The 16,406-nt window shown below is 43.5% G+C and overlaps 1 protein-coding gene across 1 annotated transcript in view; it reads left to right on the forward strand.

Annotated features, from left to right (window-relative positions):
* The window catches only part of RAPGEF5 (Rap guanine nucleotide exchange factor 5), a 160,088-nt gene extending 151,661 nt beyond the window's left edge, over positions 1-8,427 (forward strand). Inside the window, exons 25-26 of the mRNA XM_066195927.1 lie at positions 1,250-1,304; positions 4,679-8,427. Of these exons, the coding sequence (XP_066052024.1) occupies positions 1,250-1,304; positions 4,679-4,797 (174 nt within the window). The 3' untranslated portion in view covers positions 4,798-8,427. The remainder of the gene's footprint in view (positions 1-1,249; positions 1,305-4,678) is intronic.
* The last annotated feature ends 7,979 nt before the right edge of the window (positions 8,428-16,406 follow it).

Genomic DNA, 16,406 nt, shown 5'->3' on the forward strand with positions numbered 1-16,406 from the left:
CATCTCATTAGAACTTCATTATAATCAGTGCAAGGACATCAGCACCAGAGATTGTATAATTTCATGGCAAATGAAGCACAGCGGGTAACAAGAAAATTTATTTTGATTTACTGATGAAAGAAATATGAAGTTGCCATTAAATGCGCTCTCATGATACGCTTCTGTGGAGGAGCCTTGTAAGCCACTCCCAGGATGTTGAGAGATGAGCTTTTCTGCATCATTCTGGTCTTAAACATACTGTGTTCAAGACAGTTAATCCTTTTCACCTCTAATAATTTTTGAGGGAGGTATGAAATGAGCATCAGCTGTTTGCATGAGCTTTCAGATCATTCCTGCTAACTGCAGTTTGCTTCCATTACTTACTAGATTTAGTGAGGAATTGCCTCAGAAACAGTAAAATTTAAAAAAAACTAATGGCTTAAGAACTTTATGGGTAGTATCTAGTGAAAATAAGCTCCCTCTACTGATTTGTAGTGAATAATCCCAATTTTTGTATAAATTGATGACCTGAACCTGAACGGAGAAACCAAATTTAAACCTTTTGTTTCCTCTGCTTAATGTAAGTGAACATCCACTATCCCTGTAAGCACCAGCTTTTGTTAAAATAGCATACCTCCAGGACAGTTTTACTTGATATATACGTGTGGAAGTGTCAGGGTACTTGCTCTGCAGCATTTAGGCTATGGACTGTTTTCTTTGTGCTGGTTAGGTTGCAAGGACTGCCTGGCTGGTAGTGGTTGCCTGAGTGTGGTAGGCATTACACAGGTGTACACTAAGGGGTGCAGTCTGTGGCACAAAGAGGCTTACAGTCCTATTATACAAATGTGGGGACAGGAGGAGAGGCTGCAGGCTGCACAATACCTTAGATAATGCACTAAAGCTGGGGTTGAACCCTGAAGCACTCACCCAGTCCACAGGCCTTCCTTGCTGCAGGCTTTCAGTTTAATAAAAGTCACCAGAAGAAAAATTAGCAATTGTTTGGTTATTTTTCATTACCACTTTCCATGGGTTCCCAGGGAGTTGTTCTCATTTAATCCGTGTGATATCAATAAGACATCTAGACTAACCCTGTTTCATCAAATGGTATCACTAAGACAAAGAGCAAAGTTTCTCCTGCTGTCTTCATTTTCTACCTTACCACAGTTGTTTTTTTGCTGCACAGTGTAGGGCGAGGAGATTTTTCAGGCCTTTCTAATGACAGAATCTGTCCCAGGTCTTTGCACTGATGTTTACTACTTTGTCTTTGCAGCACATGATTGCAGATACTGTTCGGTCATTGAGACATTGCAGAAATAACCAATTTGGTGAGTAGACAAAACTTCCTACTTATTTTGTCTTTGTACATGCTTGAGGGTTTGTTGAGTTTTTTGGCTGTTTTTTTTCCCCCGTTTTCTTTCCAGTTGCTCGGGTTTACTACAGCAGCAGAATGTGGCCAAAAACTATTTAACCAATGGGCAAGAGAGGGCATCATTTTTGGAAGATCAACATAGCAAAAACCACAGCTGGAGTAAGCTTTTAGTTTACAAAATGTTTCTAGGAACAGCTTCCAAATTTTAGTAAGTTTATTTTCCTGCAAAAATTGCCATCTCTTCAAAACCCTGTGTAAAATCTGTGCCAGCTACACTTAGTTATGGAGGCCTCTGGTGTGCCTGCCTTTCCCAGCTGTAGCCCAGTTAGCTCAGTTTCCTCTGCCAGTCTGTTTTGGTAAGGAATTCACAGCTGCCTTGGCTTCCAGCAGCTAAGAGATGGTACTCATCCTCACAGCTCTTCACCAAGAGCAATTGTTTGCCTCTCTGGGGTTCTTAAGGACATTTCACACAACTATAGAAGGTATGAAGATCCTGTGGGTTTTGTGAAAGTGGTTGAGTAGGAAGAAATGAGGAGGTTGTTTCCTCTTCTAGGGGAAGCTGCAAATATAGCTGTGCCTGCTTTAGACACTGGAGGATCTATGCTGAAGGCAGTGATTGTGAGTGCCTCAGCTGCACAGAGGACTTTTTTTGTTTGCTTTTTTAATTTTTTTTCTTGTTCTTTCCGCCTTATTAGCCACTAGAGAATCCAACCCTAAGGGACCAATACCAGAAATCTTCAGCTCTCTTTGTTCTGCTGCTTACAGAGGAGAAACCTTGCTTTTCTCCTTCTCAGTGTTCTTACTCTCTGCAGAGATGTTAAATACAGGAAGGGGACACAAGAACTACTTTAGGAAGCAGTTAGTTTTTAAGCCAAACCCACTAAACATGTTGTTTATTGAGGCCACTAAAACCTCTTTTTCAAAGAAAAGTTCAGAACTGTGCTGCAGCCCTGGGGAAAATAGAGTTGAATAATATCTTTCTTTTCCACAAATTTTTCAGCAGCTGTCAGCATTGACTCCAACAAAAAGAATAATAATCATAATTTGAATTATAAATGCAGGTACCTTGGAGAATAATAGGTACTTATAAGAGTTTTGCTAAACATTTGCTCTATAGAATTTCCACATGTATATACAGTATTACTTTTAAACAAAGGCTGCTCAGTATTATTGTTCTTGAGTAATTTTTCTAAATAGATCTATATATAAACTATATAAATATATACAACTGTATGTAAATGTAAGTGAGGAAGAGGGTAGAAAGGAGCAAGATGTGCCTTCTTTTAATTCAGATACTGAAGGAAATATTGATTAATCCAAACCATGCCTCTGTAAATTAAAATGTCTCCTGTTTGGTATTGTGAAAAGTAACATTGGTTCCTTTCAGTGATGTGAAGGGTTTTTGCACTTTCCCTGCACATCTTTCACCTCATTTTTGCCTTTTTTTTATTTTTCCAAGTGATTTTGTAAATCTTGCCGCATAAATCCAAGGTTAATTCCTGAGATTTATCATATAATCTGGTAGTTTGAAGTAGGCAATTGTTATTTTACGTTAGCACAGACTTGATTTATTGTGAAGCTGGCATTTAAAAAGCAGCTTATACAGACATCCCTGTAGGCACTTTTTTTTCCCCTAAAATTCGTTTAGGCATGAAATGAATTCACTGAATATTTATTGAGACTTTATGGACAGTTTCCTTTTCTAGTGGGCTTATTTTGCTCTCAGGAATGTGAATCTTTCTACTGCATCAATTCCCAGATTGGCCTAAGAGCAGCAGGCATCTCACTGTAGGAAGGAATTCAAACAAAACTAAGCTAGGAATATTATTATTGTTTATGAACTGTATCGTGTATTAAGTTTGCAGGCCAAAGTGTTTGTGGATTAGAAACTGGTTAGGTTCCAAGTAAAACTGAAATGCCTGTTTAATGGAAATAACATTTATATCCTGAATCCTGAAAACAAATGATAGCATTTCCAAAGTGAGGAAAAGCAGCCTGAGAAAATAACATAATACAAGCTTTTGTCATTTGAGGTGTTAATGAGAAATACAAATGTTTTTCACTATGTTCAGCACAGCTGCTGGGATCCTGTTCCCTCAGAACAAAAAGGGCAGCTAAGTATCCTGACACAAATTTATCACATTATCCTATTCTCTCCAACATTGCCCAACGTGGCTCCTCTGCAAGAGCTCTTTAAGACAGCTGCCCAGGAGCCCCATTAGCAGCCACATGTAGAACTGGCTGCATTCACATCCCATGTTACCCATACCGCATCATAGAGATGTCTTCAGAAACAAATGGGATTGGTGATTCCTGGAAAATTTCTCATACAGCTGAAGAGGGTGGAGAAAAAGATGATAATGAAACAAAGGAGAAGGAAGAAGTGTGTGAGTTAAGCTGATTGGTTCAGGGAATTTTGAAGGGTTTTCCTTTTCAATATATGGTAATATTATTAAGAATTCCTTGAGGACAGGGACACAAATGGAGCTTTCCAACCTTTGCTCATCTGCCAGGAGTCAGCAATGTTGCTTTCTCTGCCTGTCTTGATAGACCTTGGGCCTGGCTTTCTTTTTTTCTGTTTCTGCTAGTACCAGCCATGCTGGATGGTTTCACAGGCAGCGAGTTCCCACAAGCCCGTTTTGAGCATAAAGCTTGTAACAGAGAAGAGCTGCTATTCAGGCCACCCTTCAGTTTGTCTGTTACACAGCTAATTCCTCTTGCTGCGTAAACTCCTATGAAATGACAGCATGATTTTTGTCTCTGTTACTAGATCAGAAATCAAAAGCCGAACAGATCAAAACACAGGGGCCTGTCAGAGCAGCTTTGAAGAACTTTTGTATCCATCTGCTGCGCTGTCACCTTTCACTGGCGCTGAAGAAAATCATCCTGGGCCTGCTGTCTTGTGGACTGTTAAAATTTTTAAAAAGTTGCAGGCTGGGTTGCCCACCCCTGCTCAAGGTCCCATTGTGCTGCCAGAGCAGCACAAAGGAAGCCTTGAACCACCCTTACAGGGGATGGACTGCCTGTACTGCCAGCAGAACTAAATCTTCCTCTTGGGAAGAGTCAGCTTCTCGCTGTGTTCATGTCCCCCTCCTTTATGCATGCTGGCTGCCCAGAATTGCCTATTTCTTTTTTTCTTCTCCCCTTTTCTCTATCTAGCTGCTACCTCATGCATTGCCCTTAAATAGCAAGTCCTTTGGATTACTGGCTGTCTTTCCTGTGGCTGTCTAGCATGTGACCGGTGGCACAGCAGTGACTTTGAGACACAGGACAGAGAAGCAGCAGGCAAGGCACAGCTTTCTGATCCATACCCTTTCTCCTGTCTTGCAGGCAATGAAGTTCCTTCGAAAGAGCATCACGAGCTGAAGCCATACGTCCACCACCTGCATGTCATCGACAACCAGCAAGCTCTGTTTGAGCTCTCCCACAGGATAGAGCCGCGAGCGTGAGCGTGCACAGCTTCTTCCTATAACCTTGTAACTGCAGCACTTTGAATTAAGTGATTGTTTATGCCAAGCATGTTGCTTCCCTCTATGAGAACGGTTTACTGAGTTTTATCAGTAGCTCACACAACGTGCGCAGGAAAATCAGGCCAGAGCCAGCAAAGGAGCTGCTCACAGAGTTGCAGGGCAAGCTTGGTGCCATTCCCGCTGGTCACTGGGACCTGAGGGAGCAGAGCAGTGTCCTTTGAGCTCAAGAGCTTGGTTTCTGTGAAAATATTGTTTGGTCCAGTGTAGCTTTCAATGCAGATTCTGCCAGTATTAGAAAGAAAGGAATCATCATGTCACAGCAGCAAAACATTTCAGCCAGCAACATGCCACAAGGGGGTTGATTCCCAATTTACCGCAGTATGTACCTCACTAATTCAAGGCTGCCAAAGTATTGTTGCCAAAAATAATGTGCAATCTGTGCAGCTCCCATGAGTTCACTGGAGCATAGTATTTGAGATGTGTGAGCAACCTAGGACAGGAATATAACAAGGCAGTGCAACCAGATGAAACTCAGGAGTGTGTTGTGGTGTGGAGGTCAGCAGTAAACAGTTCACTCTGTTATGGCTCCTTTAACAATATGCTTTATAAAACACACTGTAAGAGCCAATGCACTTCTGTTGCAATTTATGGACACAATTGTTTGTATACTGAAAACATGTTATTTTCTCCCTTTTCAGCTATTTCAGATTTAGCACTGGCTCCTGTAGTTAATGTGTTATAAATTATTTTAGCAGGAGCTTTGTTTTCTGCTTGGATTACACCCTCTTTGGTATCTCTCCAGAGGCAAATGCCTACACCCATTTACATTTCTAATTCCCCCCACTGGAAACACCATTTCAGAAAGTAAAACTTCACCTAACTTGCACATCCTCCTAGTTTTAAAGAGCAGAAAGGTGCCCTTTACAGGGTACCAGTGTAATTACCTGCATACACACCAAGCTCTCAGCATCAGGGTCCCTTTACTGCTTTTGTCCCCTTCACGGCCCTCCCCATGACAATTCCCATGTAGTTGACAGTACTCCATCTGGGCCTGTGCTGAGATAGCATTTCTAAAGTCATGTCTGCAGCTGACCTACACCTCGAGTACCACCATCACCTGGTTTCCAGTGCTAAGAAATTGCCCTGAAATGATCTAGTGAATGCCACAGGCAATGTGCAGGGTGCTCTTTGGCACGTGCTCTTTGTGCTCTGACTCACGGTGACGGTCCCTTCACAGAGCAGGGAGGATGCATTGCATTGCTTGCCCATCTCTGTTGTTTGTTTTCCACATGAGGAAGGCTTCCAAGAAAATGCTCCTTTACTAAATTGTGGGAATACTGAAGTCAGTCGCATGCTCTTCATCATTGTGTTATCTCTGGTTTAAAGGGATTTTTACAAAAAGCAGCTTTAACAAGTAGTCTGTGGGGGAATCTGTAGAATGCATTCAGTTTTCCCATCTGTGAAATATTGTATAGATCTATTGTAAAGGAAACAGATGTTTCAGAAATGTATTTGCTTGTACTTTGTTATTATCAAATACTATATGATTTTTTTTTAAGAAAAAAAAATTCTTTTTACTCAGTAAAAAGTAAAAAAAAATAAACTCTTGCTGGCCATGGAGTAAAAATTTCCTATGTTCTTCTGTAGATGTGACTGCATATATTGTAAATAACTCTTTTGTGCAAACAGACCAAAACTGTTCAAATGAAGATACTAGCTGTGGTGGGCTCCTTTTGGCAGTGTAAGAACAAAAACCAGATACAATTTGTTGCTTGTGTTTTTGCAGTTCTTCCTAGGGCTACAGCACCTGGAATTCCGAACCTAGCCACATTACCTGGATGCTTTCCTGGGTTTTGAGCTCCCTCTTGTGATTTTTTTTTTTGTTTTTTTATAACTGTGGCATTATTTTTAGGAGCCTGTGTGTAGACCAGCCTGCATGCTTCAGCTTGTGTGGTGTAAACACTCTAGTCCACAAAGTTGTTCTGGAAATCTGTGGGAGAGGGAGCATTCAAAGGTATTCAGGGTGAGAAGGTGGGGCTGTTTCTCAGTTCACTGCATTTGGCTCTGTGATAGTTTTGGTAGCTACTGTGGATGAAGCAGCAGCTGTGTTGGAGAAACGCAAAAGACAAGGAAATGAAAGGGAAAAAAAAACCAACAAGAAGAAAGGTGACTCTTTGCTGAGGCTTTGATTTGAAAGCCTGACAGACCTACCTGGAACACTCCTCACTCTGCCAACTCAAAATGAAGTAAAGGGATGGGTTAACTCATACCCATAGGCTTTGAGCCAGCTGAGGTGTTGCCTTTCTGCACCACTGTAATTTCACATTAAATGAGGTGTTGTCTACCACTTGCAGCTGACATAAAGTTAGTCTGAAGACACACAGCCAGCATTAACCCTGTTATCTGTGCTGTGACTAATTGGACAACTACTCGCAGCTCTACAATCTGGTTTTTACAGTGGCCTGTATAACTTGGATTTAAGTTTCAAGTGTGAGGGTCCAACATGGCTGCATCAATTTATTATTGAAAATTGGGCCTTAGAACTGTTACTATAAAGGAAAAGTAGATAGCCCAAACCTGTAGCTAATATATCTAATTTTAAAAAGGCCCTTCTATGTCTTCATTCCACAAGTAAAGTGTTGCAGAGCTTTGCTGCAGACTGGCAAGCAGTTTTGAAGGTGTGGAAGTTAGGAGAAGAACTAGAAGTAAACCCTGTACTAGGGAAGGGCAACACTCTACAGCCTCTGCCAGGGTCCAGCACTGGTGATATTGTGTGATTTTTTTACATCCTTCAATAGTGCAATTAGGTTACGTGGTATAAAATCTATGAATCTTGTAAATTCCATTTATCACAGTCACATCTGGGGTTAAATACTCTGCATACTCTTTTTTTTTTAGTACCTAAGAGGAATAATTAGGGCAAAGGAGAGAGCTGTGTCACTTTATATCTCTTTGATGTGGGATTTTGTGGCAACAAATTTAGATGTTTCTCTAACACAGCTTTTTGATTCCAGCATCATCTTGGATAGCAATAAATTCCATTTGCATAGCAGTGGCAAAAGAAAGGGTGGTATCAGAAATAAGACTGTGCTGCTGTAAAATTACAAAGAAAGATGTAAATAGTAAACATTTTAGCGGAGTAATATTTATTTGCATAGCCTATTTATTGTCATTTTATACACTGTTAAACACTGGGATGAAGTCAATGAGCTGAGGTAAGAACACCTGCCTGTTCTCTCTTGAGTGCCATAATGGTGTCAGCTTGCATTAAAAGTAATAAAATAGAAACCCCCCAAATCAAGGTATTTACCTAACTTCTCAGGGACTACAGCTAGTAGTTATCCACCATCATGAGACCTGGTATGTATGAAATAATCTGATTTACCAGAATCAATGTTGCCAATGTTTTCCTTTGCATATTTCATGCTTGTTTGCCTCTGTACATATTATTGTGTTGTGTATTTATGAGAGCTAGTAAGCAATAATTTATATGTCAAAATGGCCAAGCAATACAAGGTTAAAACTTGTAGAAGCAACTGTTACGTTTATCTTGCATTTTCCAGTGTTTTTTAATATTGCTTTTCAAAATATAAAAACTACCTTAATGAAGTCTGGGCTCTGTGCCTTTATGCCTACCACACATACTTATTGTTCCTATGTGGAATATTTTACTTCCAGTCACTCAGTTCCACTCAGACCCTTACTGCATTTGTGAGATGGATGCAGACTCACACAGAGGCTCAGGAGCCTGACCCCTTTCAGGGCTGCTCATCTGTCTCTGGTCAGTGGGACTTGCTGATACCAGTGTTTCAAAGCAGGAATGATGTTAATGGGGCCTCAGCTGTGCCCTGTCATCACAGCACAGCCAAAGAGGGGCCTCGAGCCACCATGAGAAGTCCCTGTGGGAGAGGGGAGGAGTAAATCTATCTTCATATCCTCTGTAGTCTGCTTATTGGCACTTGATCCTCTTACTGAGGACAGCAGATGCTTTCCCCTGTCATCAGTCATCCGTGATTGGTGCTGTTTCCTTTCCTTCCTCTGGGCTGGTCTGCAGCAGGAAGGCAGAGCTCAGGATGGGCTGCAAGTGCACTGTAAAGCAACTGAGGCTTGCCCTGTCCTTCCTTCCTTTCCACTTGCAAACCCCAGGAACCAGCAAGCCAAACCTGGCTATTTCAGACAGAAATAACACCTGGTACTTACAACACGATGTCTGTTCAGAGTGCTTTACAAATAGGCAGTACTTAATCCTCTGAGTGCCTGCTTCTTAAGTAGTTCTAAGCCTGACCTTAAAAGTGTTTGTGCTCGTGTTACTATACAGACTGGGTGAATTCTAACCTTAATATTTAAAATAAGCCTGAATTGTTGACACTCCTCGGTCACGATGTTTAAAGATACGTTACCGGCAGACATACTTTTCCAGATCCAGTCACACAATCTGAAGGATTTATCGTCTCAGTGGTTTATGACTGTCCCTTCATTGGAAATCACTGCTCTCCATGGTGTAGCCCAGAAGACTGGGAGAGAACCTCCAAACGTGTTGTAGTTCTTAAGCCACACGTGGCTACATGCCAGCAGCTAACTTTGCAGAAAGGGCTCTCCTTCCCTCCACTGCCCTTGCTGGGAGACTTTCACAAGAAGAGTGATGATATATTTTAGATGATTTGCAAATAGCAGGGTGTGGAGCTGAGGACAGCTGCCTTACAGCTCCAGTTGTGCTAGAAGAGCCACAAGAAGAAGCTGCTGGGCTGCAGATGTTGGCCCTTGAGACCATCTTACTAAACTGTTCCAATAAGGGCTCTTCTATCCCTCTCCAACAAAAAGAGCTTGATTGACAAAGGCCTGCAATTAAAGCTGCTCAAGGGACTCTGAATTTTAACTGAAGTGACTGGAGGGGCCTGTGATGAGAAATTGCTACAGGAGCTGTGTGACCCCAGAGGCAGCAGGTGGGGGCAGTTTGCTGAGGGCCAGCACAGCCCTCTGTGCAGAGCAGTACTGACCTGCATGGGGACAATTGCTCTACCCTAGGCAGAGGTGATTTCCTCTTCTCAGTAGGAAAAAAACTCCTCAACCTGGAAACCAGACGTCCCAAATACTTGCAGTGTTTCATGTCCCATCAGACTTCCATGTCACCCAAAGCCTGCTGTCTTCTGCTGTGGGATGGCAACTGAGGTACAACAGCAAAACCCAAAGAAGGTAAGTCTTCCACTCCTACCATGTCCACCATTTCACACTGGAGACTTGTGGGATGGCACCTTACACTCATGGGTACAATAATACTGTGAAATGCTTGTAGTTGTAACAGAGTTGAAATAATTGAGTGGTGTCGTTAACGTCTGGAGGACTGAGGAGGCCTGCAAAGGTGGGCCAAACAATTGTTTAAAGAGAGTGGTCTGCATTCCCCATTGTCTGGAGGAAGGACTGTTGATGGCCCTGAGATTAACTCGATTAGAGCATGGTGGCTAACAATGCTAAGACTGTGGGTTTGATCCCAGTAGGGGCCATTCATTTAAGAGAGAAACTTTGATCATCCTTCTGGGTCCCTTCTAACTCCGAATATTCTGTCATTTCATAAGACCTCTGTTAACACCGTTGAGCAACATCTGTCTCAGAGCCTTTAAAAGTATGACAGTGATACAGTCTGCATAATTTTAATTTTCACTGCCCATTGCAGTGGTAAGCAGTTACAGCTGGTGGTCTCCCCAGGAGGTTTGTACTACCACTTACTTGCAGAGATGCAAATCCATGCATCTAGAGAATCCATGCATTAGGGAACTAGCTTAACTATTCAGCATGGCTTTTTCATCTGTTTCTTATGCCAGGGAGGGAAAGTTGCACTGTCAGGAAAATCCGCAAACGCCAGAGGTTTATTTCCAAAGAGGAGACAGAGGAGTCCTGCAACTTTATCCGAATAAAGGGAGGGAGTCCACTGGGGCACACACCCGCAGGGTTTTCTCTCTCGGGGTTTCAGAGGGTGCAGCCTCCTTTTATCCTGAACTGCCCGGCCGCATGTGGCTCTCTTCCTTTCCCCGTTGCTGAGGTACTAGGGAGGTACAGCCTTCCCGAACCGCCTACCGCATATTTCCCCCCCTTAAACCTACTGTTTTACCCCTAAGCTCAGAAACTCTAGCTAGTGCAGACCCTCGTCTGTTCCAGGAGCCGAGCTGTCTGAGCTCTGCGACAAGCTTACAGCCCGAAGTCAGTAGAGACATTAAGACCCATTTCAAAGACGTTAACACCCACACCTTCACCCATCAAAATGCTTGTCAAGACATTACCTTTCCTCTCAGCATGATCTGGAAAGCCTTGGAAAACTTCCTTTACCCTAAACAGTGCTGGTGATCTTTCCAGGTTCGATTTCCCCGCGGGAAATCTCAAGGTAGTGGCAATCCTCCCCATTAAGAAACCCCACAACCATCCCAGAGAAACCAGGCAGCTAAAACCCAGGGAAAAACTCATTTTAGGCATAGGAAAGAGAAGAGCCATTTGGGAGGTCACTCAAAAGCAGCAGATGAGATGAAAGCTCTGCTGTTTTTTATTCTCTGCGTGGGTCTGATTGCTCTGGGATTTTTGGCTGGTGAAGTCGTCACTTTGCAAGGAAAGGTGGATAGTGCTGGGTTTGCTTGTAAGCAGGGCTGATTCCTATGAAGAGGTCTTTTGTGGGCTGCCTTTAGTGCTCTTTACCATCCTAGTCTCATTAGTTCCTACGGCTGAGCTTTCACCTTTCATCTCTCTGATAAGGAGTCAGAGTAGACCTGAGGGTGCTAAGGAATAGTGATTCAACATACCTGAGAATAAAATTTGATTGGAAAACCAAACTTCGCCCTTTTTAGCTGAAAACGTGATTCAATTGCATCAGTTTATAGAAGTACATGAGCAAGACATGAAGATGCCTTTAAGCAGAATCAGATGAGCTACATCGCACTGAAGGACAGTAACTGGGGTGGGCAGCCTGCCTTGAGTACATAGGTCTTAAAAGGTGGTTTGTGCAAGGAGATAGGCTATAAATTTCTTGGTCTTTCAATTAGATTTTCTTGCAGAAAGTTGTCAGGGCCTCTAAAACTTGCAGCTTTTTGTTCTGTTCTACTGTTGCTAACACCAATTCAAGCTCTTTCCTGTCTGTAGCAGAGAAAGGGGCTCTTTCGAAGGGAAGGGAAGGGAAGGGAAGGGAAGGGAAGGGAAGGGAAGGGAAGGGAAGGGAAGGGAAGGGAAGGGAAGGGAAGGGAAGGGAAGGGAAGGGAAGGGAAGGGAAGGGAAGGGAAGGGAAGGGAAGGGAAGGGAAGGGAAGGGTTGTTGTCCCAGCTGACTGTGTGTCTGCCTCTGTCGGAAATGAGTTAGATGGGAGTGCTGCTTAGCAGGGGAAAATGGCACTGGCAGAACTTGTCTATTTAACCTAAGTGCTGAAGTGTCCCTCGAGAGAGGTACTGCCAGCAGTGACAGATGGCTTGAAAGCAAAGAGCTGTGGATTGCTGGAAGGGAATTTACTAGCAAATGTAAACAGGGATGTTTCAGGCATAGAAATGAAAAAGGATGATGAGGATCAAGCCCCAAATCCAGCATCTCCTTGGTAAGTTCTGGAGGCTCCTGACAAATGTTTGTGAGAGCTCTCTCACAGTAATGCTAGTCAGAGGTTTTGTTGCTTTGTGAGCAATGAAGCTGTTACTGAGGTCACTGTGGGCTTGCCCCCAGCCAAGCATGGCTGTTGGTGGGCGTGACTGTGGTACACTCAAGTGTCTGCTGAGAATGTCAGCTCGGCAGCTCCAGGTGACAATTCTTAGGCCATAAAGCCCTCAAAAGTTTGAAGTCTTCAAATTATGTCAAGCAGCTTGGTAAAACTTCCATCAAAACAAAGCCAGCTTCTGTAATAAGTCTGCCTCCCTGTCATTCAGAAAGACTCTGTGAAATCAAGTTGAACTTCTACTGATTTCCACTGGGTTTTAAAAACCCAGGATACCCAAATGTCTGCTGTCAGACTGAGTCTCTGGCTACACTACAAAACTGAATATAGTCTCTCTCCAATCTGAAATACTTTAAAGTAGCAAATAACCCTGAACTGCCTTATCTGCTACTGATACTGGGCTTCATACAAGGCCAATCCCTCTCATCATGGTGCAGTGCTAGAAGGGGACCCGGCAGAGCTATAGGGTGCTCTGTCACACTCACAGTGATGAAAATTGTTGTGGCTGACACCAGCTACCAGCGTTGACCTTGGCTCAAGGCTACAGCTATGTGCTCTAGCTTCAGGGCACACTGTTGGTTGGAGGCCACATTTTAAGTCCAAATAAGTGATCATGTGATAGTAAGAGCTGGAAGAGGGGCGTAAGACAGGGTGTAGAAGGAACTGAACAAGTCCGGCACAGCAGAGGTAGAACAGGGGAGTACTGTTAGGGGAAAATAACATGTAAATCTGAAAAAACCTCACACATCTCAAATTCATTTACACCCTTGTTTGCTGCTAAGTTGATGAGGTTTACCTAATTTTAAGTGAGGTAATTCACTTTGCTTTTAAATTGGAGTTTCTGCTGAAGAGTATAAAGTAGTTTAGCCAATCAAATTTAATTCTGTGCATTTTGTAAGTTTGATTGATTCCTCAGAGCAATTTGAGTGACTCCAGGGAGCCTGGTCCAGCTTTGTACAAATGCAAATGAGGAAAGACTTCAGCTAAATGTTAAGGTTTTCAGAGGACATTGAGAGATAGTAGTATGGTGAATTTCGCAGAAATAACCAGACAAGAAACAACAGGAGCCACATGTTACTGTAAGACAGACAGGGTTCTTATTAGGGACATCTCTGCAAAGAGTGCATCAGCATCCTGACCAAGCAAGGAGTATGGTTGACTTGTGGTTGGCCAGTGTCAGCCAGAACAAATTTTACTGTTTTTAATGGTATCTTCCCTTTCAAAAACTCAGAATACCATTGACATCTAGTGGTGAAGTCCTGTGCACAGAGAGTCAGTTTATTGCATCAAAACTACTAGCATGACCTTGAGGGACTGCAGGACATAATGCAGCAGTGAGAGGCTCCTCTGTCATCTGTGTGGTCCACTGACCCCATTTCATTAGATTTGTTGACTCAGATTCCCATTTAAGTGGACTGATGGGATTATCTGTTCAGCTTTTTTTTGTGCATGTCCTACCCTGGATTTAACTTTCAGGCTTTATGATGAGAGTGCACATTCACTCAGGACAGATGCTAATGGGAATAAAGACTGCTGCCTTCTCATCTGTCAGTAGTCCCTGGAGTCAGCACGTCATCCAAAGCTGTTGGCTGTAGTGAGAGCATTTGGTCTGGGGCAGCTTCTTCAAACATGCGGCATAGTTGTCTGAGTGTGTTTGACAAAAGGAAGCCTGCTGGGTTAGTGGCGTGAGGCTGAATTCACTGTTTAGCCAGAGGATGGGTTTTGTGAGCCCAAGGACTGGGTTTTCCTCTGAAGGTGGTGCTGTACAAGTGTTTCTGGCAGACTGGTGATAGTGTGGCTCTGTTCTCTGTATCAGTGGTACCCCCAGGAGCACAGCTGCAGCCAGCCAGCTGCAGCTGCCACATGGTGTCACAGGGATCTGCAAATAGATAAGACAGGAGCATTTTGTAGTCATACACAAGGCAAGCCTCCTCTGCATAGTAAACCTCGTATTTCAGCTAAGCAGGCAGCTGGGTACTTGTGCTTTACCCCACCACTGGTGCAGCTAATGAGTGCAGCTCCCTGGGGGTTTCCCCAGACTTGCTGTGATATTGCAGCTATGGTCTCAGTGACAGCCTGGGGTCTGTAACAGGGTCTGCTGACACTTGCTCTTTTGTGGACTGAGGAAGAAGAGTGCTCCTGGTCAGCAGCAAAATGTCCTGTCAATAGGACTTATTCATTTAGTGCCACTCAGAGGGCTTTGAAGGCAAATAGAAAGTGCCCACCAGTTTAAGGCACCAGGAGGCAGAGAGGAGTTGCTGTTTTAAGGAGAAGAAACTTCAGAAAGAGAGAGGCAGAGAGACATGGCCAAGGTCACACGGCACTAGAGCACCATCCAGATCAAGCCTCACCCATCCCTGGGCACTTCCAAAGCATTGGTGCTTCCCCTGTGGCTGCTCACTAAATCAGTTATACACTGTCAAAGTCAGTGAAGGCAAAAGAGGCAAAAGCCTGATGGAGACAACAGGAAGATGAAGGGTGTCAAGGCACAGTCTCCCCCTGGATGGCTGCCCACAGGCTCTCTGTCTCCAGAGAACTTCCCGCTTTTCTGCTTGGTGGAGCAGCCATGGTATTGCTTACACAGGCTCTCTATTCTATGGGCTTTGAGGCACTTACTACTTTGTTTTGAGGAAATCAGTGTGACTTGGAGAATCCTCCTCTTCTTTAGCACGGTACCCATCCCAAATGGTGAACTTTCTACAGCTGCTCCTCCTCTGCTGCCTTCTCTGTTCCCTGTGCTGGCCAACTGGCTGGATAAGCCTACTCTGGGGAAATGAGGTGGTTTTATGGGTAGGGAAGGTGACTTGCATGGAGATGGATGATGTAGTCCACAACTGCAAGCATAGAGAAGGCATTTTGAAAGGTGAAGAAAGGTGCTGCACCTTTCTTAGGCTCCTTGGAGCAACCTGCTTCAGTAGTCACAGACCCTCCTCTTCCTCAGAGCTGTTTCCACTGTGAGGCCTTCTCACTGGCCACAGGTAGGCACATGTCCAATCTGATCCTTTGCATCTTCCTCAAATGCTTGCCACTGACAGTGGTTTACTACCTGGATCTCTTATTTTGCCAAAATAGCAACCAGCACTTAATAGTTTGGGCTCTAGTAGCAGTTAGCTTATTTGGTTTAGGTTTTTTTATTAATCACTTGAAAGAAGGGGGGCTGCTCTTTATTCTTAGTTTGCAAAATCTCAGACTGAATGCCAACAAATGCATACTGTGGCAAAAAAAATTAAATAACTCGGCCGAGAAAATTGTGTCCTGTCTTGTGCACGGGACTGCACCATCAGTTGATTGACAGATTAGGGAACTATGCCATTGAATTTTGCTTTTGAGCTGTGTTCTTTATACCAGCAGTCACTTCTGGAGTCATAGAGAGTACTTGTGGGAGAGAGAATTGACTGATACAATTGAGGGGAAAGAACTGAGTTTAACCTAGTTTCTAAACAAAAATGACTGACTTTTTTGCCCTTACAGATTTCTAGGAATTTGGGATGTATTTGACCAAATCTGGAAGAGTCAGGAAAGGCTCAGAAAGAAATTTGTGTCTGTGAGGGAACTTAAAAGGCAGCTGGAAGAGATGAGGGGAGGTAAAACAGGAGGCTGCAGCACTGTTCCTCATCCCTGTGGTTCTCTGTGGCCAGCAAGAAGCCAACTTTTCCCCGAGTCGTGTCAGTTCTTGTCCAGTGGAAATTTTGCTGGTCATAGGAATCAGTGTGTGGGCACATTTGAGCAAGGAACCATTGGTGAACCTTGCTTTTCACCCTGGAGGTTTAGTGTCTGGAGGTGCTAGAAGGCACTGATCCAGGGCCATAATCCAGTTCCTGCTTTTATCACTCTAGGCAAGTCTTCTGATGTTCTTTTGCTTCACATCATAGTGCTTTCCTCCTGCTTTTTTCCCAGTCCCGCCTTTTTGTGC

This window comes from Chamaea fasciata, unplaced genomic scaffold, assembly GCF_029207755.1.
Source record: "Chamaea fasciata isolate MVZ Bird 193981 ecotype frontalis unplaced genomic scaffold, bChaFas1.0.hap1 SCAF_1, whole genome shotgun sequence".
In the NCBI taxonomy this organism is placed as follows: Eukaryota; Metazoa; Chordata; class Aves; order Passeriformes; family Sylviidae; genus Chamaea; species Chamaea fasciata.